This window comes from Muscardinus avellanarius (genome assembly GCF_963383645.1).
Source record: "Muscardinus avellanarius genome assembly, chromosome: 1".
Lineage (NCBI taxonomy): Eukaryota > Metazoa > Chordata > Mammalia > Rodentia > Gliridae > Muscardinus > Muscardinus avellanarius.
This window is the reverse complement of record NC_137786.1, coordinates 44,837,088-44,859,377: the sequence shown is the minus strand read 5'-3', so window position 1 is coordinate 44,859,377 and position 22,290 is coordinate 44,837,088. Positions and strand designations below refer to the sequence as shown.

General features: G+C 38.9%; 1 protein-coding gene across 1 annotated transcript in view; it reads right to left on the bottom strand.

Moving 5' to 3' along the window:
* The window catches only part of GZMK (granzyme K), a gene marked incomplete at both ends in the record, with an annotated part of 73,428 nt that overhangs the window by 43,812 nt on the left and 7,326 nt on the right, over positions 1-22,290 (bottom strand). Inside the window, 3 exon segments of the mRNA XM_080702732.1 lie at positions 373-433; positions 19,406-19,534; positions 21,640-21,909. Coding sequence (XP_080558858.1) covers positions 373-433; positions 19,406-19,534; positions 21,640-21,909 — 460 coding nt within the window.

Here is a 22,290-nt window from a genome sequence, read left to right as displayed (position 1 = left end):
GCAGCCTAGCAAGACAGAAAACTTAGGCAACAACTACTGTTGTCCAGCCAAACATCACTAACAACTATGTGCCTCTCTCCTTCTTACCATGCCAGCAAAACTCAAGTGAGGACCATCTACTTTACCCCGTCTGTAACGAGTCTTCCCAGGCCCTTCATTCCCCAGGAGTGGTGGATTGCTGTCTGCCCCCATGTGGTCTCAGTGGAGGGCATGTGGGGAGAAGTAATGAGTCATTCCAACCCTACTAGCCTGGAAGATATCTGTGGAGGCCTAGTGGGAGCCAGAATTGCCACCCCTGCCCAGAAGTAACAAAGGACCTCCCCTCTGTGGTTATTGATGGAGCCTGAGAGGGAAGCCTGGACTGCTACCTACCTCCACCTGGCAGCAATGAGGAGATGTCCCCTCTAACTTTGTTGGAGAAATCCAGAAGAAGCTGGAAAAAATAGATGATTTAAAATCACATTTGCTACATAGCCACTTTTTGGTTTACACTTGAAAGAAATTTTTTTCCTGTTAAAACCTTAGAATCACCCATTTTCTTCCCAACAAATGTTTATTGAATATCTACCATTTGCCAGGTTTAGATTGGGGTATAGAGAACAAAGTTAAGAACAATACAGATATAAATGTGGTTTTTGCCCATAAAGAACATACTCCAACAGGGAAGGTAGACCTCACAGAAATGCATAAATTATAGCACAATGGAACAATTAGATGCAGTTAAGTAGTACAGATTTTGCTGAGAGAACCTACTGTCATTAGCCCTTTGGTGATGGCCATCACATTCATATGAAGAAGTACATATGTCAGAGTCAGACCCTGTTCTCTCTTGCAAACTGGTTACTACTTTCACTCTTTGGTAAAAATAAAAAGTTAGCTAAGAAAAGGAACTGGAGATCCTGCCATTCACTGAGAGTGTATCAGTCATGCTTTTGTCACTATAATGAAATACCTGACACAGCTGCTTAAAAGAGAAGAGGTTTATGTACCTCATAGTTTGGGAGGTTCAAGGGCATGATGCCTGCCTTGGTGCAGTTTTGGGATATCACATATTGGATGGCAGTGGAGCAAGTGGCCACAGGATTGAGAGCTAGAAAGGAAGAGAGAGAGAGAGAGAGAGAGAGAGAGAGAGAGAGAGAGAGAGAGAGAGAGAGCAGAAGAGGGAATGAACAGAGCCAGGATTTCTCTCCACTCCCTTTATTTCCTCTGTAGTTTTTAATTTTATAATAGCTTTTTTAAGGAGAATTTCCAAAGCAGTCACATAACAAACACCTCATTCCCCACTGTGGTAAGGATCTGCTATTATTCCTTACCTGTCTAGGGCTCTAACCACCTCTCAACAGACCTACCATGAGGGCCAAGACTTTAATCACATTGGAGACTTTGAGATTACTCAAACCACACCCAAATCATAGCAAAGTTTCTTTTAAAAAATGCATTTGTGCCAGGAGCGGTGGTGCAAGCTTGTAATCACCACGCTTGGAAGGTGGAGACAGGAGGATTATGCAGGCTAGAAGCCAGCCACGCTGGCTTAAGAGACCCTGTTTCCAAATAAAAATATAAAAATGGGTTTGGGAGTGTAGCCTGGAGGTAGAAGGGTTTCTAGGAACCCAAGTACCCCCCAAAAAATAAAAGAAAAAAAAAAGAAAAAAAAAGAAAACACAGACACTCTCTTTATTATTTTATTATTTGAAATTGGAAAGGATTAAAAAAAACTCAACTGTTCATCAGTAGAAAATTATTACTGGTTAAAAATTATTACATTTATACAACATGTACTTTGTAGGTGTAAAAAGAAATAAGAACCAACTTTATATGCTGCTATATATTTAACATTCAAATACAGTTGTGGACTAAAAATGATAAGGTGGGTAAAAGTATCACATAAGGTGCAAATACAAGAGAAAATCTAAAATAAATGTCAATTTCTAAAATAAGGATAAAATAAAAATAAAATTTAAATTTATTTAAACAAAAATGTGGTTATTAGTGGAAAGGGAAGGATAAGACAGTGATTAAAGCTATACTTCTTTGGATATTTACTATTTTTTAGCTTTGATATAAAACTTTTTTTTTTTTTTTTTTTTTTGAGTGTATCTCTTTTATTTTTTTTTTTTTTTTTTTTTTTATTTTTATTGGTGCACTGTATTCATACATCATAGTAGGATACATACTTTTGTAGACATACATGCACACTTTTCCCAGTCAGCCCCCACCCAATCCCCACCCCATTCTCTCCCTATCCCTCCCTCCCATGCTTGGCTTAGTAGTTGACATCTAGTATTATGGCAATTTATCTAAAATTAAAAATGATAATCTCACATAACAGTTTCATTTGTCTGATACCAAGCTTTTGATGACTTAAAGATAACATTTCAATATTTCTTTTTGCTTTCTTTCTTACCAGAGAATATTTTTTTTCTATTTTTTAGGTGAAACTATCATATATTTATATATTTATTTTTCAGAAAAAAATCTATCCTAATATGGAATATGGACTCTAGGTACCCAAAACGATCTTGAAAAAGAACAAAGCTAGGAGATATATATTTTCTGATTTCAAACCATATAAGGCTACAATAATTGAAACAGTGTAGTACTATTCTAAAGGCAGATATATAAACCATGGAAGTTAAATAAAAGCCTAGAGCTAAATTCTTCCCTATATTGTCAAGTTATTTTTGACAAGGTTTCCACAAACATTTGGTGGTGGAAATATTAATCTTTTAACTAAATATTGTTAAAAAATAATAATTACATGGAAAAGAATAAAATTGGACCCTTACCTAATCCCATATACAAATATTAACTCAAAATAGATAATAGACCTAAATATAAATCTTAAGACTATAAACTTTTAGGAGAAAATCTGGGTCATAAAACCTCACAACATTGAAATTGGCAGTGATTTCTTGGTTATGATTTCAAAGGCACAGGCAACAGAGGAGTATACAAACTCCCTAAAAAAAAAAAATTGTATATCCAAAGACAATGTACACAGAGTTAACAGTTACTAATAGAATGGGATAAAATATTTCCAAATGCTATATCTGAAGGTGTATTAATATTCCAACTAGGAATCCTAAAAATTAACAACAATAAAGGCAAACAATACCCTTTAGAGATAGGTAAAAGACTAACATAAATAATGAATCTCCACAGATAACCAATCTTAGTTGTTTGTTAGATGGAAAATCTTGTTTCTCTAGTTCTGGAGTGTGTTACCTATTTCTTCTTTGTAGTTAATCTCTTTGAGTATTTTCTCTAGTGCTGGTTTTGAAGACATAAATTCCTTCAGTTTCTGTTTGTCATGGAAGCTTCTTATTTCTCCTTCTAATTTGATAGAAAGTTTTGCTGGGTAGGAAATTTTTGGCTGGAAGTTGTTTTCTTTCAGAGTTTGGAATATGTTACTCCAAGCCCTTCTGGCTCTCATGACTTGGTTTGGGAAGTCTGGAGTGATTCTAATTGGTTTGTCTCTGAATGTCACTTGGCCCTTTGCTTTTGTTGCCTTTAAGATTCTCTGCTTGGCTTCCACATTGGTCATTTTGACAATTATGTGGCGTGGGGATCCTCTTCTCCGGTCCTGTCTAAAGGGAGTTCTATAAGTTTCCTGGACCTGTGTATCGACCTCTTGCTCTATGTCTGGAAAATTTTCTGCTATTACTTCCTTGAAGAGATTGTTGATCCCTTTGGTTTCACTTTCTTTTCCCTCCTCTATTCCAATTATTCTTAGGTTAGCTCTCTTAAAATGGGCCCATATTTCTTCAATATCAGATTCCTGTTGTCGGATATTTTTTTCTAGATTAGAAACTATGCGTTCATTTTTGGATTGCTCATCTTCTAAGAGCGAGATTCTGTTCTCCATGTGTTCTAATCGGTTGTTTGTGCTTTGAATTGAGGCCTTTACTTCATTAATTGCATCCTTTATCTCTTTTTGGCTCTCTCTGAGTTCTTTTCGAAGCACCTCTATTATTTCTACAGTTATTTTCCTGATTTGATCTTCTAGAAATCTCTGATTTTCAGTTTTATCGGGTTCTGATGTTGTGGGGTTGTGGGCATTAATTGCTCCAGTATTATTCCTCTTTCCCATGATTTCGGATGTTTGTGCCTTCTCTGGGTTCTTCCCTTGGGTCACTATGACTTCACTTAAGGTGCTCTGGATCTCGAGTCAGTAGTATCTCAGACCCCACTACACCTTTACTGGGTTGTATCACAGAGTCTCCGACCCAGAGAGTCGATAGAGGCTGCTTTAGACTGTGGGGGGTGCCAGGTTGCACGTTCTCCTATGGTGTGATATCTCTGCCACCGCCCCTCCCCCACTGGGTCAAGTCCCAGGGAGTACAGTACTGGGATTTCTCCTCTGTGGCCCGCAATTTGACTCACTGTTCTTGAGTACGCAGATGTAGCTGTACTGGCCCCACTGGATTCGGTGCTGCTGCCGCCGGTGGCAATATGGCGCCGCTGCTACGCCCTCGGCTGTGGGGCTGGTGTTTTTCTTCTTGGTTTTGGTTTCCACTCTGAATCCCTGCAGCGTGTGCTGAGCTCGGCCACTGGGAACTTTAGATGCTCTCTGTGCGGAGAAATCCTGCCTGGCTGTTCCGCAGTGGCTCACCTCGGCTTGCTGTAGCCGTCCCGTGAATTCGCCAGCAATATGGCGCTGCTGCCGCTGCGTCTGCCGCGTCCTCTGGCGATAGGCCGGTTATCTCCTCTGTGGCTCTGTTCTCAGTCCGCTTTCTCTCTGGAGCCTGGTGATTTTTTGTTTCACTGGTGATGGTGTTTTCTGGCTATGAAAGGCGCTGATTTTGTTTTAATGGAGGTTTGTTGTTAGCGGGGCTCTTAAGCCCCGCTTTTCTTGGTCGCCATCTTCCCGGAAGTCCTCTCTGATATAAAACTTAAATGACTATAAACCATAGTAATTTGTAAATCCTTAGTGGGATATACTGTAAAGGAAAAAAAAACACCCTACAAAATAAACAAACCTCAAACAAGAAAAAAGCCTGACACTGTTTTCGATAATCCTATTTTTGGTGGTAGTGTTATGCTGTCATTATTAGACTATTATGTGTATTTTGTGAAGAAGCAAATGAATAATTACACTTTTTGTCATGAAGAACTGTGATTTCAACACAAGAGAAAGAATAAAATTAAGTAAATATCCTGTGGACCTGGTTTCAAATAGGAAGTATCAGTATGAACTTGTTATGTGTTTTCTTGAAAAACAAACACCCTTCCCCCAAAACAAAAACAAATACAATCAGAACTCCTTTCCTAGCTATGTCTACAATAAAGGACTAGAAACAATGACAAATCCATAAACTAGGAGCATTCTAATAAGTTAATGGGTTTGGGCAGTGATCAATACTGTTATGATCTTGACAAGAGAGACAGATAGTTATTATGAGCTCCTAACAGAAATACAAACCACATCCTGACCAAAAATTGAACCTCAGTCTAAACAAGGACCCCAGATCTCACTGTGACCTTGTAGAAGATAGAATGGAGAGAAGAACATATTCGATGACCTACGGAATTCCAATAGTAAGAATCTACTCTGGGTACTGCAGGAGAAATGCCCTACTCTGTTTAATGACTAAATTATAAGGAGAAAAAATGATAGCAAAATCTTGTGTATATTCAAAGTGGCTTAAAACACATATTAATCACTTTCAATATATGGGCCATATTTGGATACTGAATTAAATGAGTTACCTGTTTAAAAAACAGGATAATTGGAGAAACTTGGACATTGAATATCGCTTGATATTAAAGAATCAATGTTCTTTTTATTTTTTATTTTTATATTTTTTGGTGGTACTGGGGTTCCTGGAAGCCCTTCTACCTCCGGGCTACACCCCCAGATCTATTTTATACTTTTTATTTGGAAACAGGGTCTCTGAAGCCAGCATGACTGGCTTCGAACCTGTGCGATCCTCCTGTCTCCGCCTCCCAAGGCGTGTGCACACAGGGATTACAAGTGTGCACCACCACACCCGGCTCAATGTTCTTTTTAAAAGATATGCTACTTAATATTTCTTAAAACCATAATAATGGTATCATGGTTATGCTTTCAAAAGAGACATTATCTTTTAGAACTGTATACTGAACTATTTACAGGTGATAAGGAGGTAGAAATTTACTTCAAAATGATCCAGAGCTGAGGGGAACTGTATGGTAGTAAAGATGAGACACATTGGCCATGAATTGAAAATTATTGAAGCTAGGTTATGTGTTTCTGGGGGAATCCTTATATTGGTTTCTCTACTTTTGCTTTTCATTAAAAACTTTTATAGAAAAAGGTTAATTACAAAAAGAAGCAGCCTTTTGAACATAAGGATTACTCTTTGATTTCACTTAGGTTTGGTCTATGTTTGGGACCTGTCATCTGATTCCCGTTTCCTTAGATACCAACAAATATTATTATAAAAAACGACTTTGCTGAGATACTTTTTTCCGTATGCTCCCCTAATATAAGAAGAATGGGGGGTTGCCAAACCTGTGAAACTGATCCTGGGGTGAGGAGCCTCGTGTGGTTGCTGACTTGCTGTTTAGGGCTCTGCTTCTGCCATTTACTCTCTGATACTGATACTCAACAGCCATCTGTGGCTGTGGCTTGGAAACGATGTGGCATCTGAAAAGGAGGGAACTGCATGCTCTGTCAGTTGCTTGAATAGGAACAACAGAAACTACTGCCTCCGTCAAGCAGCAGAATAATTGAGAAACATTTCTGATTTCAGGATCATGGATTTTCACAGACTTTGCTAGTCCACATCATTTGGGTGGCAGACAAAGACGTGGAAGCCCATTGAAATGAAGTGACTGGGTCAAAGCTGCACAGCTCCTGGCAGAGGTGGGGGCAGAAATCAGTGTTTCACTGATTTCCAGAGCTCAGTGCTCTTTGCTCCTTATTTCATCTGACCAGGTGGCAATTTGTTTCCTTGGTTACAGTATAGACTCTGTAATCTATACCGCTAAATCTCTGGAGCACATGTGACTGCAATGGGAAGTTTTCCATTATTTTGGTGTAAGGGGAGAGGGCTAGGAAGGTGTGTGTTGGTGGTGGAGAGAGTGGTGTGACTTTAAGGGAGCTGGCATAATTGGTTGCAAAATCTCTTTAGGGGAAGCTGTGACTGATGCTTGATAGTGATGAATGCAGTTTGTGCTTGCCAGATCCCAGGCAGGAGGAGATAGGACAAACAGGCTTTAGGGTTGGATTATTTGTATTTGAATCCATGCTCTATTACTCCTTAGCTGGGTGACCTTGAACAAGTTTTCAATCTTTCTGTACCTTCTGTATTAAGTAAGGCTATGAACAGCACCTACGTTATGGTCTTATTGTAAAGATCTAATTAGTTAATATAAAGTTCTTAGACCATTATCTGGCACCATTCAGTAAATGTTGCCTGTGACTTCAGAGGAGACACTGAAGCAAGCAGCAGTCACTGGGTGTAACCAATAGCACTTACTTATGAGACCATTAGGTATCTTGGAAATTTTGCATAGGGCTTACTTGCTGAACCTACTTGCAGAGTATGTTTCCAGGGAGCTAAAATCTTCATGTCAGAGCTGATACAGTGCCTGAGAGTTTAATCCCTCGATTATGACATTAAAGACTATACTATGATCAGATGTGTTATCCCGAAGAAGCAAAGATCATGAAAATTACTCAGTTCATTCAACTTACCAATCATCTGGGAGAGCTAGTCATGTAACCTAGCCTTTGTGGTGGACATCGCAGTCAGAAGCAGTATAGCAGTATAGCAGGAGGTCGAGGGTATATCTCCAAAGCTATATATAGTAGCAAACTCCTTTGGTGTACACATCTATTTGGCATTCACCTCTACACAGCAAGCTGTTTACTAGAAGGCCTAGGCTGTAGGATGTCATTTCCAGCCCTTGCTGAGCCAGACATGCTGAAAAGTCAATGGCCCTAATGTGGCTGTTTCTCCCCTGATGACGGCGGGTTGTTGATGGCCAGATGCCCCAGCTTTAGTCCCTCAGTGGGCATAACTCTGAGGTGTGAGCTACCTTCTTTCCCAGAGTTCTCCAGTGGACTTGGGATCACATTGTTCGTGGTGGGAAATGGTATGGACTATAATTTTTTTTGGCTTTTTAAGCTCTTCTCATTTCTCTTCTCTTCTACAGTTTCATGCTATAGCCTTGTAACTAGACTATTTGCATCAAATCTGTGCCTCAGATTCTGTTTCTGGGGGAGACCAAACCAAGATAGCAGCCTTTGGTATTTGGTTGGGGTTACCCGTGTCTCTTGTTCTTTCTGCCTCTACTTCCCACATATCTGACCACAACTATAATCCTAAAATTAAGGGACTATTTTTCCAATATTATTTTTCTATTTTAAAGACTAGTTAGCTATTACTACAGTGTAGGACAGATACAAACATATTGCCTTCAAGTATTTCTGTGGTAATCTCCTTAGGTTAAGCAAGTAATTATATATTCAGAACCAATTATTTCTAGTGCACATAGAATGACATTTGAGAGAGGGAAAAACTGTCAAAACACCATTTCTCTGCAGAGCTCGAGATTTCAATCCCTTGAGACAACCAATTCTTGAACAAGGCCAGGAAACTCAGGGTTGTGCTAGAGGTAAGTTATCCAGTTTTTTTTGTTTTGTTTTGTTTTTTTGTACTAGGAATTGATCCCAGGGGCATTTTACTTCTAAACTACACTCCCAGCCCTTTTTAATTTTTTATGTTGAAACAGGGTATTACTAGGGTGCCAAGAGTCTGGCTAAGTTGCTGAGGTTGGTTTCGAACTGGTGAGTTTCCTGTCAACTTTCCAAGCAGTGGGATTACAAGCATGCACCACCATACCTGGCTCTATCAATATCTTTTTGTCAGTATCACCATTTAAAAGATTTGTAGGTTATATACATCTTCAGATTTTGAAGTCTAGTTTTTTACAGAATTGGTAAACATTAACATTTCTAAATTCTTCAAGTATATAATGAACTTAAGAGAACAAGTTATTTTTGAAATTTAATTAGATAATTTATAGTTTAAGGTTCAATATTGCTAAAATCAGACTAAACTACTGTCATATTTAGACAATAATTGCAAGGCCAAATAAGGATCTTTGAAAGTAATCTCTTACACCAGGCATTCTAATTATTGTCATTACATTTCCCCCTTATTAGAAAGCAATGGAATATTTACCAAGTCCTATATAAAGAATGACCCTTAAAGCCTTCAAATAAATAATAATATTCAATGCTGAGATGGTTCTTTTTTCTACCAGGGAGCTCCAAGCATTATCAAATAATCATTATCAACTAATCATGATTTATTGATATATAATTTAAATGTTAATTTTTCTGAATTTTTGCTTAAATAAGGCAAGGTGGAAAATTAAAGCCATTTAGTGTTTGAGGGATCTGGGTCATCTACTTCATAGCCTACAAAGTCAACTGTCTTTGTGAAGAAGTTTTGGGTTTTTCTGTTTTGCCTTTGTGAGGATTTTTTTTTTTTTTTTTTGTACTGGAGATTGAATACAAAAGCAATTGGCCGGGCATGGTGGCGCACGCTTGTAATCCCTGTGCTTGGGAGGCGGAGACAGGAGGATTGTGCTGGTTCAAAGCCATCCTTGCTGGCTTAAGAGACCCTGTTTCCAAATAAAAATATAGGTCTGGGAGTGTAGCCCGGAGGTAGAAGGGCTTCCAGAAACCCCAGTACCACAAAAAAAAAAAAAAAAAAAGCAAAAGCAATCTACCTCAGAGTTACACTTCAAGTCCTTTTCATTTTTTATTTTGAAACAGGGTTGCTAAGTTGCAGAGGGTTTCACTATGTTTCTGAGGCTGCCCTTAAATCTGAGATCCTCCTGTCTCAGCCTTCCAGGTACTGGAATTAGAGTATGTACCATGGTGACCGGCTTTTATGAATAAGTTTTAAAGGTAACTTCAAGGATATATATATATATATTTTTTCTTTTTTTTTGGTGGTACTGGGGTTCCTGGAAACCCTTCTACCTCCGGGCTACACTCCCAGACCTATTTTTTTTTTACATTTTTATTTGGAAACAGGGTCTCCTAAGCCAGCACGCACAGCTGGCTTCGAACCTGCGCGATCCTCCTGTCTCTGCCTCCCAAGTGCAGGGATTACAAGCGTGCGCCACCACGCCTGGCTATATTATTTCTTAAGTGGCCCCAGAAGTAGAAATTTATTAACTTACCATTATTTCATTCAATCATTCATGAATATAATGTTCTATCCATTCGCCCACTCATCCACCCATCTATCAATTCACAAATATTTAGTTACTTCATGTGAGGTCTGGTGCTATATTCTGGCTTACACTATGTTGAACAAAACAGAGATAGGTCCTGGCTCTTGTGGGTGTAGTAGTCTAGTAAATACTACAACATACATTCTAGCAATGTTTCTGTGGTTATACTATTTATGTTTAAAATGGGTTTTGCTAATCCAGCTGCTATGGAGATCAGTGTGGAGTATCCTTAGAAAACTGGGAATGGATCCACCATATGGTCTGGCTATACCACTCTTGGGTATCTTTCCAAAGCGTTTGAAATCAGAGAACTACAGTAACATATGCATACCCATGTTCATAGCAGCACAATTCATAATAACCAAAATATGGAACCAACCTAGGTCTCCATCAACAGATGAATGGATTACAAAATTATGGGAAATACACCCAGTGGAATTATACTAAGCTGTACAGAAGAACAAAATCATGTCATTTGCAAGAAGTTGGAAAGACCTGGAGAACATTATGTTAAGTGAGATTAGCCAAGCATAGAAAGAGAAGGGACATATGTTTTCTCTAATATGCCCAAACTAGGGAGTATTAGGGATACCAGAGGGACTCCAGATAATGGAGGGGAAACCTCAGCAAAGCTGAAATGGAAGGGTAGGAGACAAAGAAGTCTGAGGCTGATTAATGGAGGAGCTATATTCGAATATGTGGAAAAGTATGAATGTATCATGGTTAACCTGGAAAGTTATTGTTGGGAGGGGGGATGGGGAAGTGTGTGGCAGGGAGAGGGCACCAAGTATAGTCTGAACGTATGCCATTTTCAATATGATCCACATAAAAAATAATGTCAGCTAAAAAAATAAAATGGGTTTTGAAATTTTTTCTTCATTTTTTTGATACTGGGGAATGAACCCAGATACATTCATCCTCTGAGCTACACCCCCAGCCCTATTTAATTTATTTGTTTATTTATGGTACTGAAGATGGAACCAAGGGGCATTCTACTTTTGAGTTATACCCCAGCCCTATTTTTTATTCTTTATTTTAACACAGAGTCTCACTGAGTTGCAAAGAGCCTCACAAAGCTGCTGAGGCTGTCTGTGGACCGTGATCCTCCTGTCTCAGCCTCCCAAATGCTGGGATTACAAGCATGTGCCACCATGCCCGGCTTAATATATTTTTTTTAAGTACAGATATTTGAAGGTGGGAGGTCTCAGAAGGACAATAGAGGCCTTGTGTAAATATAGCTGAGTCTGGCAACCTACACCTGATGTGGGGAGACTAACTAACTGCTCTGGTCCCCGGTTGGCAAGGCAGGAGGAAGGCCCATGGAAACCAATGCATCAGCCCATTTTGCTTTTATTTTTCCTGTGAATAATTAAGAGGGCAGTGGTTGTCTGTTAGGCAAATTTGGGATGGAACATCTTAAGAGTTCCAATGTCAAGTTGTTGGGTTCATAAATTTTTCTTCTGATCCCTCGGTCCTCAGTTTCAATAAGATCAGATGAATAATTATTCTTGATTCGTGGGCAAAGCTAAATAATCTCTTGTTGAGGAAAATGAGACACAGCTGCTCATATTACTTAGCCTCAGATGTCTCTCTGATGGGGATCTGTGGGGAGAGGGCTGAGGCCTTGAGAGGAGCAAACATGCTCACATTTATTAATATGGGTTTGTTGCAGAAATTGCTGTAGCTCTTGTTGTTTTTTTAATCTGGTAAGAAGTGGATAATAAAAACCTGGTGGTCTAGATCTTTTCCTTTCTGTCTTTTTGGATATCGTTGAATCAGGGCTTACTGTAACAGGCTTGATCCTTGATCGAGCACACTGTTCTCTAAATATTCTAAGTGACTCACGCTTGAATGAAATTTCTGTCCCATGGATGTGCCTGCAGCGTAATAATTTTTGTGTCCATTTTAATAAAATTTGAAGCAAAGTACATTTGTTTATTTGCATGTTCATGTGGATTTGCATGTAACTATGGGCATGTCTAGATCATGAGTTTCTGCAGGGCAGGTTGTCTCTTCTTGGATCCTCTAGCATCTGGCAAATTGAAGTTTTTGATATCAGTGCTTGCTGAGTGAGTGAACAGATGAATGAATGGATCTCTCTCTGGATGCTAAGTAGTGGGGATCCTGGAGTCTAATTGGATTGGTTGTTACCAAGGTCACCTTTTGTGCTGTTGATTGGTTTGACCACATGTGGGACTGTTTGATTTTCTCTATTACTGCTCAGGACATCACTATATCCTACTGTCTTTCAATGGAGTTGCTTTTGTAGTTTGAGTGGAAAAAATGCTTGTGAAATAATAAAGCAAATAATAACCCCAAATGCCAGAAAACATTACTTTCATGGAACTTTACAAAAAGCAGCTCTAAGATATCCACTTACAAAATATTCACAAAAGGAGAAAATATTGTTACACACTACTGACTGCCATATATCATTTATATAATAGGAACAAAAATGTTTGTCACATAGCAGTATGTGATTAATATAAAAAGATCTTCTCAGCTAGGCCTGAACATTTTCTTCGTGTTAGCCATATATAAGCAGTAAGGAGGAAATGGTTCATTGATTATTTACCATTTAAGTGTTACCTTTTTTCTAAGTTGTTTCTTGTTTAAGTAAGACCAGGTGAAAAGTTGGAGCCATTTAGGATTGGGGAGGATGAGCTGGGCATTAGAGCATAAAGCTTGTCATTGGAGCATATCCCGGGGACAGAAGTTTTAGGTTTCTGATCTTGCTATTAGGATTAGGTGGAAGATGTATACAGTCGTCCTCCTTATTCGTGGTGGATATGTTTCAAGAACCCCTGTGGGTGCCTGAAAATATGGTCAGTAGCAAAGTCTATAACTTAGAGTCCATTCCATCTTAACCAAGACCTTACCATGCCCTACAACTGTAATTTTTGCAGTTTGAGGTGCAATAGCAAAAACTAGTATGCATTTCTTTTTCCTTCTTTACAACTTCATGGACAGAAGATTTGTTCTTATTGTAGATCGTAGCAGTCTCTGTATGCAACGTTTTCCTTTCCTTAAGGTGAGAACCTTTACCTTTTCACTTAAAGGAAGCACTTTATGGTTTTATTTGGCAGATATAAATTGCCAGCATTACTTTAACAATGTGCTTTGGAGCCACTATTAAGTATAATAAGAATGACTAAAACACAAGTACTGCAAGACAGGCAGTATCAATAGCAGGTCTGAGGTGGCTGTAAAGTGACTAACAGGCAGGTAGAATATACAGCCTGGGCACACTCAGCAAGGGACGATTTATGTCCATGCAGCACAGAGTGGAACAGTGTGAGATTTCATCTCACCAGAACAGCATTCGTTTTAAAACTTGCATGCTATTTATTTCTGGAATTTTCCATTTAATATTTTCAGACCAAGGCTGACCACAGCAAAGTGAAACCATGAAAGCAAAACCACAGATAAGGAGGGACTACTGTATAACTGAAAGCTTCCAACGATAGTGGACTATGCTTTACTTTCCTTTGATGTAAACAAAGTCCTCAGGTAAAGGTTTGGGATTAGCATGGCAGCTCCTTGGTCTTCAGGCTGTTTCTTTTCGTTTCATAGTCACTAGCTCTTGGATGTTATTCAAGTTCAGCATTATTGCTGGAGGTATAACTATCACTTCTGTAATCTAGGCAGTATGAAGGAGGAAGGGGAGAAGGACACTCTTCAGAAGCATCTCTCTTTAAAGGAATTTCGTAGAAGCCCCAGACATTTACTTATAGAGAGAGGCTGGAAAATGTCATCTTTTGGCTGTACACATTTGTGGCCTCAAATAAGACTGAATTTTTTATTGTTAGGAAAAAATAAGAAATAACTATTGAGTAGCAAACCCGTAGTTTCTGCTACTGAGCCAGGGAGCCCACAGTTAAAAAACAGTGATGATTCTTTGAATTATTAGGTAGTCAGAGCAGCAATAAGAATACTTATGCATAGATGCCAAAGCAGGGCTGCCAGGAGTCCTCTCTTGGGGAAAAGCAGACTGTCAATCTCTTGGAAAGCCTCCTGGGACAGCTGCTATTCATGATCTTGGTGAATTTCAGGGTTTAACTTTGGTTACCCTGGGATGAAACTTGATTTTTTTCTATGCACATAAAAATAAAAATAAATTTGTCTCTCAAAAAGAAAATTGAATTACCCCAATTTAGAGTTAAAAAGGCAAAGATGTAGGGAAGCAAAATATTCATTAATTCACAATGAGAAATAACTGTCACATGGAGTAAAATACTCACAGAAGTTTGTTTGGGAGCATGGAATTAGAAAAAGGCAGATAAGGAGGCTGCATGTTTAATGGAATCAGGCTAACGCAATGATGGGCTTACTTGGGACAGGAACGCAGAGCTGGGGTGGCCTCCCTCCCTCTCCTGGCTGGTCCTGACCTGTGCTGACCTGCAATCTGCTCCTCCGCCCCTGAGATGGGCATTCTGTCCTGAGATTTGTGAACTTCAAGCAGATTACAACAAGGCTCATAGGCTTGGTAGCCACCATGTCTCTTCAAAGTAATTTTGTGTATCTCTGCTCTGAACCAGTCTGTAGAGAGTCCACATTTTAACTCTCAGAGGGCAATTTTATTATATTTTTCTAAATTCTCAGATGAAGCCACAGTATAAACCCTACATGCTGATACTAGCAGGCTGTTACATAGATGTTCGTGGTTCAAACCGGAAAATGAATGTGATCCTCTCTTAGGACTGCCTGAGAGGTGACGAAGGGCATTTGCGAGTCTCGAGTTGACTGATGTGAGTCAGCAGAAGGACTGAAGAAATCAACAGTGGATCCTGTTTTGTCAACAGGAAGTCAATGTGTGAAAGCTTAAAAGCAGGGTGAGTCATTTGAGGCACAAGGAACCCACTGTTCAGCCAGGATGCACTTGGTATTCAAATAACTAATCAGACAGCCCATGGACAGCGTCTCAGGTGTGTCTCTGTGATCTTTTTTAGATACCTGGGTACTCTTCCCTCCATAGGGTGAGCATGGTGTCCTCTTCCTCCTCATATGTGTGTCTCTTGCACAGTCAGCTTGGGCTGCTTTAAAGAAATACTGCAGATGGGGTGCTTAAACAATAGAAGTTTAGTTCTCACCATTCTGGAGCGCCAAGGTCAAGGTGCCGGACAATTCATTTTCAAGCCCATTTCCTGGCCCTCAAAAGGCTACATTCTCATTGGGTCTTTACATGGAAAAGAGGGAGAATGAGTTCTCTGATTTTTCTTCTGACAAGGAAAGGACATTGATTTCATTGAATCAGGACCCTGATCTTATTTTACTTTAATTACCTCCTAATAGGCCTCATCTTCAAAGACAGTCACACTGAAGATAAGGACTTTAACATATGCATTTGTAGGGAAACACAATTCAGTCCATAACAATGTTTTTTTCACAAAATAAGAGTTTAATAAAAAAGGAAGAGTTTCTTTGATTGATCAAGAACAGCCCGCCTTTAAACGGATAATTCTTAATGCAATCGGGCTCAAAGCTCTTTTTGTCCTATCATTTCAGAGTGAACTGAGATAGGTAAAAACTCTGGAGTCAGAGGTAAGACTAATTCTGTTACCAGGTTCCAGACTGGGTTGAATACCTTATCCGAATCAATACTGGCTTATCTCATGTGTTATATTTGGACTTAATTGCTCAGAATACTGTCATTTTATTAAAACAGAGTAGATATAAAATAAAGCATAAAGCCTTCTTTTATATCTATGGAGAGGACAAATACACTTTTTTCATAGCCACACAAAGTGGAATGACTCTGAATAATAACAGCAAATCATTCCCTAAAATATTTGAGCACTTAAAAAATCTCTATATATCTATTTGATATTGTATATCAGCATCCTTTTGAGGCCACAAATAGAATCAACTGAACTCACAAAGACAAAACTGTCTGAATTAAAATATTATATATTCTTTTAGGCTGCATTGAGGAGGTACTGGTTCAACAAAATACTACTTTCTTGAAAGGATGCAGAATGCATTTCAGTTGTGGGCTCCGTCATCAGCTGCTTGTCAACATATTCTGTGTATTCTCCCATTTTAGAGTTGCCAGGGCTGCCATAGCTGTTGAAAGAAATTTCCTTTCTGGAAATCTGGTCTGGTTGGACTATTAGATGTTAACAGCATGGAGTCAAACATCAAAACCAACTCTCAGGTTTTAGTGACAATTTTTCAGGATACCTATCAATTGGACCAGAGGTAATCTCAACATCTCAACAGTCCCTTTGGTTATAGATTTATGATGATACATTTCATGGATATAAAATTTAGAGAATTATTTTTATTGGTAAGTCCACAGAATCCACAATTTTCTTTTCTTATAGAATATAGCATGAGATTTTATACTTAGTGTTTTTATAACCAGTATTTTTAATGAATCAAAATAACACAAGATAGAATTTTTTTTTGTTTGTGTATATATGGTACTGGAGATTGAACCCAGGGCCATTCTACCTCTGACCAACACCCTCCAGTCCTATTTTATTTTTTATTTTGAAACAGGGTCTCACTGAGTTGTGGAGAGTCTCACTAGGTTGTGGAAAACTCTCAAGTTGTTGAGGCTAGCCTCGAAGCTGTGATCTTCCTGCCTCAGCCGCCCAAGTATTGAGATTACAAGCATGCACAATAATTCCCAGGTAAGATGTAGTATTCTTAAAAAACTTACTTATAATTCTAAGTTAGATTATTGTTTTTGTCCAGTACTTGCATTTCTTTTTTAATCATTTTTTTCAATTGTTGCATTGTAGTCATACATCTTAATGGGGTACAAGATGGTAAAGGCATACATGCACACATCATTCAATTATCCCTTCCCCAGTTCCCACCCTATTCTCTCCCCGCCTCTCCTTCTCCTGTTTGTCTTAGTGATTGGCTTTGATATGCTTGCAAATGGGCATCATATGCATTAGAGAATTTTTCTGTACAGTGTAGCATAGTGCTGATTAAAGGTTTCTAAAAACATGACAAAGAAACACACAAACAAAAGCATCTATTTCTATATGTATGTGAACTCGATGATGTCACCTGGAAAGAAGCCCTATTCAATCCCCCAAACTAGATTAAATAAAAAGACAGGCCAGTCTTTCCGCTTCTGACCACTGAAGGAGGAGAAATCTTCTTATCCCCCGCCATACTTCTCCATACAAATTATAAATCATCACTACTATAGTCACTGAAGGATAACAGTCCTTCAGAAGGAAGGACAGCACACATTCTCCAGAGAGCTCAGTGGGCTATACTTTAGTCTTAATCATCAACTCACACTGTGAGATTTATAAAAAAAAATCCTTCAAAACTTACACTTACTGTTTTCTTTATTGTAAGATGTAATTAAGATGCCCATTATCATTGACTTTTGAATTTACCTATTTATCAGCACCAACTGAATTATTTTTAAACAATGCAGATTTTCAGGCTCACCTCAAACCTATTCAATTTGAATTTCTGGGCAAGAGGTCAAAGTATTTGTATCAGAAATAATCTCAGATGATTCAGATGCTGGTGAGAGGGATATGGAAAGCATGGCATAGTCTGTCTGTCTGTCTGTCTGTCTGTCTGTCTGTCTCTCTCTCTCTCTCTCTCTCTCTCTCTCCTTTCTTTCTTTTGTATTGGGAATTGAACCCAGGTGCATTCTACTTTTGGGTTATATCCCCAGCTCTTTTCCAAATTTGAAACTGGGTCTCATAAAGTTGCTGAGGCTGGTCTTAAACCTGCAATCTTCCTGTTTTTATTTTCCAAGTGCTGGGCTTATAAGCATGCACCATCATGCCAGTGGCACAGTACTCTCCCTTTAAAATATTTTTTATTTTACCTTATATTTATTTCGAATTGACACATGAAAGTTGTACATATTTATAGGATACCATGTGATATTTCAATAATGCACATATTGTCACAAAATATCCCTCTGAAGGGACCATAGAAAAAAGTTTTCTCTAGTCTCAGCTATACTAGTGGTCTTATTTTTTTTCTGGACAGTAATTCATATAGATGATTATACTGATCTTTTTGCATGAGCTAAATCATAGAGCAAAATGTGAATCCTACTAGCAAATATATAAGAAGAAATTTACTGAACCAGGAGTGTCCTATGAACATTTCTGCCTTCCTCTACTTCTTACTCTCATTTCCACTTTGGCCAATATTGTTACTAATTAATTTTTAATTTTTAGTATTTTATTTTGTTGCAGGTGCTTTTGTACATTTCATGAATCACTTTATGGAACAACATGTGACATAAATAATACTATCTAAATATTTGCACAAATCTTGATGATTCTTGAGTTGGTTGTTTGTATTTACTACTTATTTTTTAAAAAATACAACTTAGGATAGTCAAACTTATGGAATCTTAGAGTAGAATAGTAGCTTCCTGGGGCTGAGGGTAGAAAAATGGGGAGTTGTTATTCACCTGGTATAAACTTTCAGTTTTACAAGATGAATAAATTCTAGAGATCTGCGGTATGTGATTGGGAATGTAAATAACAATACTGTATTGTATACTTAGAAATTTGTGCCGGGCATGGTGGTGCACGCTTGTAATCCCCGCGTTTGGGAGGCGGAGACAGGAGGATCGTGCTGGTTTGGAGCCAGCCGCGCAGGCTTAAGAGACCCTGTTTCCAAATAAAAAAATATAAAATAGGTCTGGGAGTGTAGCCTGGAGGTAGAAGGGCTTCCAGGAACCCCAGTACCACCACCAAAAAAAAAAAAAAAAAAGAAAGAAACTTGTTAAGAAGGTAGATATTATATTAAAACCTCTTACAACAACTAAAAACCACCTCAACAACTTAGGCTAATTCTGCAGGAATCACAACACAAATTTGTTTGAAGCAGCACCATTACTGTCTTATTTAGTCACCTTATTGCCCTTTTGGGAGAGTGGGTGGAATGGGGATGGATATTACTTCATATCCATAAAATACAAACAGACAGCCTTCTCATTTTTATTTAGAATGAAATCAGCATCACAAAAATACATCAGTGATTCAGGCAAAAAAGAGCTTGGTTCTTCAACAAAAGGAGTCTTTGGGGTATAGAAAATTACTCCAACTCTGCTCTGTTTTACTTACATCTAACTACATCTGAAGATAGAGTTAATCTGAGAGCATATTATGAAAAAAAGAAGTAACTGGAATATTAAAGAAAATAATCCACAATCTTACTATACATCAGAAGGGGCAGTGTTTTTGATCCATGCCTGGTACTTCTTGGTTAATAGGGTGTAGATTCCAGGTGTTTTGGCAATACCACATCCGTGACCTTTAGAGACGATGGTGTGGAAGACACCCGAGTCACCCTGGAGAGAAGAAAATGGGCAAATATTTGGTGAGAAGCTGTTGAGATTTTTCTACCACCAACTGTTGATTGCTCAATGTGTTATTATATGATTCTTTGGTTTCTTTGGGTCCTCAAGACTGCCTGACACAGCCTCTTACTGAAGACAGGTTCTCTATAGCTCTGTCTCTCTAGGACTATGCTTCTATTCCTTTGTCTCTCTTTTACTTGTTTCTCTCTCTATGTTCATGTCTCTCTATGACTTTGCTTTTATGTCCATTCTATATTTCTGTTCTGTCTCCATCTATATCTTTACACATGTACACTCCTTTGGTAATCAGTGAACTTCATTTGTTTAAAAATGGGTGGACATCATGTTGGAAATAGCCTGTTGAAATAAAATTAATTTTTTTAAATTGTGAATTTCATTTTGTTGTTCATGAACTTGAAATCCAGGGGCTACTGAGATCGGAAGCAAAGAGTGATGTAGTATGGTAAGTGTGGTGACGTCAAGGACTGTGTCTCTTGATTCTCTTTTTGCATCCTCATTTAGGTAAACATGGTGCTATGTATCCATACTACACTTAGTAAACGCTTGCCCAACAAAATGATTTTTGAGGTCCTGGTCTAACAATAAAACATATAACTAAATTATGTGAAGAAAAGTCAACAAGTTTTAGAAGGATGGTGTGACCTTTTGGACAAAGAGTTGACTTTCAAATGTGAAGACCCGCTCTGTCTTAGCTGCTGGTCAAATGGCAGCTGCAGGACTTTGTCCACTGGTCAGTCATGATGACATCACTAGGATGATGCTGGTCTTGGGGTACCATGAAAGCAGAGAATCTTCGCAGTCATCATAATCCTCCTTCTGGTAGAGCTCAACATAGTAGAAAGCAAATACTATATTTTAAGTTTTTTCTTTTAAAAATTAGTGCTATGGAGCCGGGCGTGGTGGCGCACGCTTGTAATCCCCGCGCTTAGGAGGCAGAGACAGGAGGATCACGCAGGTTCGAAGCCAGCCGTGCTGGCGTAAGAGACCCTGTTTCAAAAATATAAAATAGGTCTGGGAGTGTAGCCCGGAGGAAGAAGGGCTTCCAGGAACCCCAGTACCACACACACAAAAAAAAATTAGTGCTATGTATTTTTAACTGTAAACATGCACCCAGTTTTTTCTTACTAACTCTATGGAAAAGATTTTGAAAATGTGATGACTTATGTCTCTTTTTGTCAGTCTTAATGTTCATGGTCCTTATCCCTGGCCCCTAGATTTACATGTTGAAATCCTCCCACCCTCTCTCTTCCCAAAGTGATGGTATTAGGAAGTCAGGCCTTAGGGAATTGATCACAGCATGGGGGAAGAGTCTCCATGAATGGGATTAGAACCCTGATAAAAGAGGCTTTAGAAAGACCCCTCCCCTTCTGTCACTTGAGTTTAGTGTGAAAAGAGGTTACCTCCTGCCAGACACCAATCTGTTGGCACCTTCATCTGGACTTCCCAGCTCACAGAACTATGAAAAATAAATTTCTCTTTTATATAAGCCACCTAGTTTATGTTGTAGAGTGTTCATAATTATGTAATTATGTTGTTAAGCCAGTCCAAAGCTAAGTAAGTCAATTTTATTTAAGAAACATAGGCCATATATTTGATCTTTTTGAATTCGAGTCCTATAAAACTTCTCTGTTGGTTAATTAAAAGGTGATACTTTCCTTGGGTAAGGTCTATTCTTATTCTTCTTCCTTTTTTTTTTTTTTTGGTAATAGGATTGAACCCAGGAGCATTCTAACTCTGAGGTAGAGCCCTAACCCTTTTTATTTTGAAAGGGTCTTGCTAAGTTTCTGAGGCTGGTCTTGAACCTACAATTTTGTCTCAGCCTCCCCAGTACTGGAATTTCAAGTGCGCACCACCACACCAACAAAGTAGAGTATCTTCTAATCACCACTAGTGACCTCAGGGTTGATAGACATATTTAATAAATGTAAAGTAATAGAGGACACTGCAGGAGAGGAGAGTCAGTTTTTAGGATTGTGGCTTTTTGTTCTCCAGGTCTATCTTTCTCAGTGTGAGTGAGCAGAGGGGTCTTGACTGCAGTGCAGCATTTTGACATGCCTTCTGATTGAGAGACTCACCTGGCAAGCATCCTTCCGGCCTCTCGCCTCTCCCGCACATAGCATATCTTTGGTTATGATAGGATTGTGGTTGTAATAACTCTGGCTGTTGCAGAGTTTTCTACTTATGACAGTGACAGTGACTTCTTTCAGGGTATCAGAGATGTTTACAAAGTCTGGGTCAGTGGCTCCCCAACCAGTAATCTGGCATTTGGTTCCAGCTCTGATATAGTTTTTGGATCTCAGGTGGAGCAGCTGGACGTTCTCGTTGAGTTTTGCAGCTGTGTGAAGCTGGCAGATTGAACAATGAATATTTTATCTTTCTTTCCCAGAAACATTCTGCCTGTGCATTGTGTGTATGTGTGGTCCCTCTGTCCTAGAAGGGCATCCCTTCTCTGTGAGTCTCCTTTGGTGGTGGCCTACAGCTGCATTTGGGGTTGTTGCTTTTCTGAATATGCTCTCTACTCCCCATGGAGCTCACTGATGCTTGGGAGGGACCTTATGCAGAGCAGGAATTCTGCTCAGTCTCCAATAAACTGGCCTTTGCACTACATTGGATTGTTTTCTGTGGAATAACATCCAGAGGTCATGACTTGGAGGGCTGGGCTGTTTCCTGCTGAATAGGACCCTTGAGTGTGGTCTAGACTGCATTTGGACTAGATGAAGTATGGT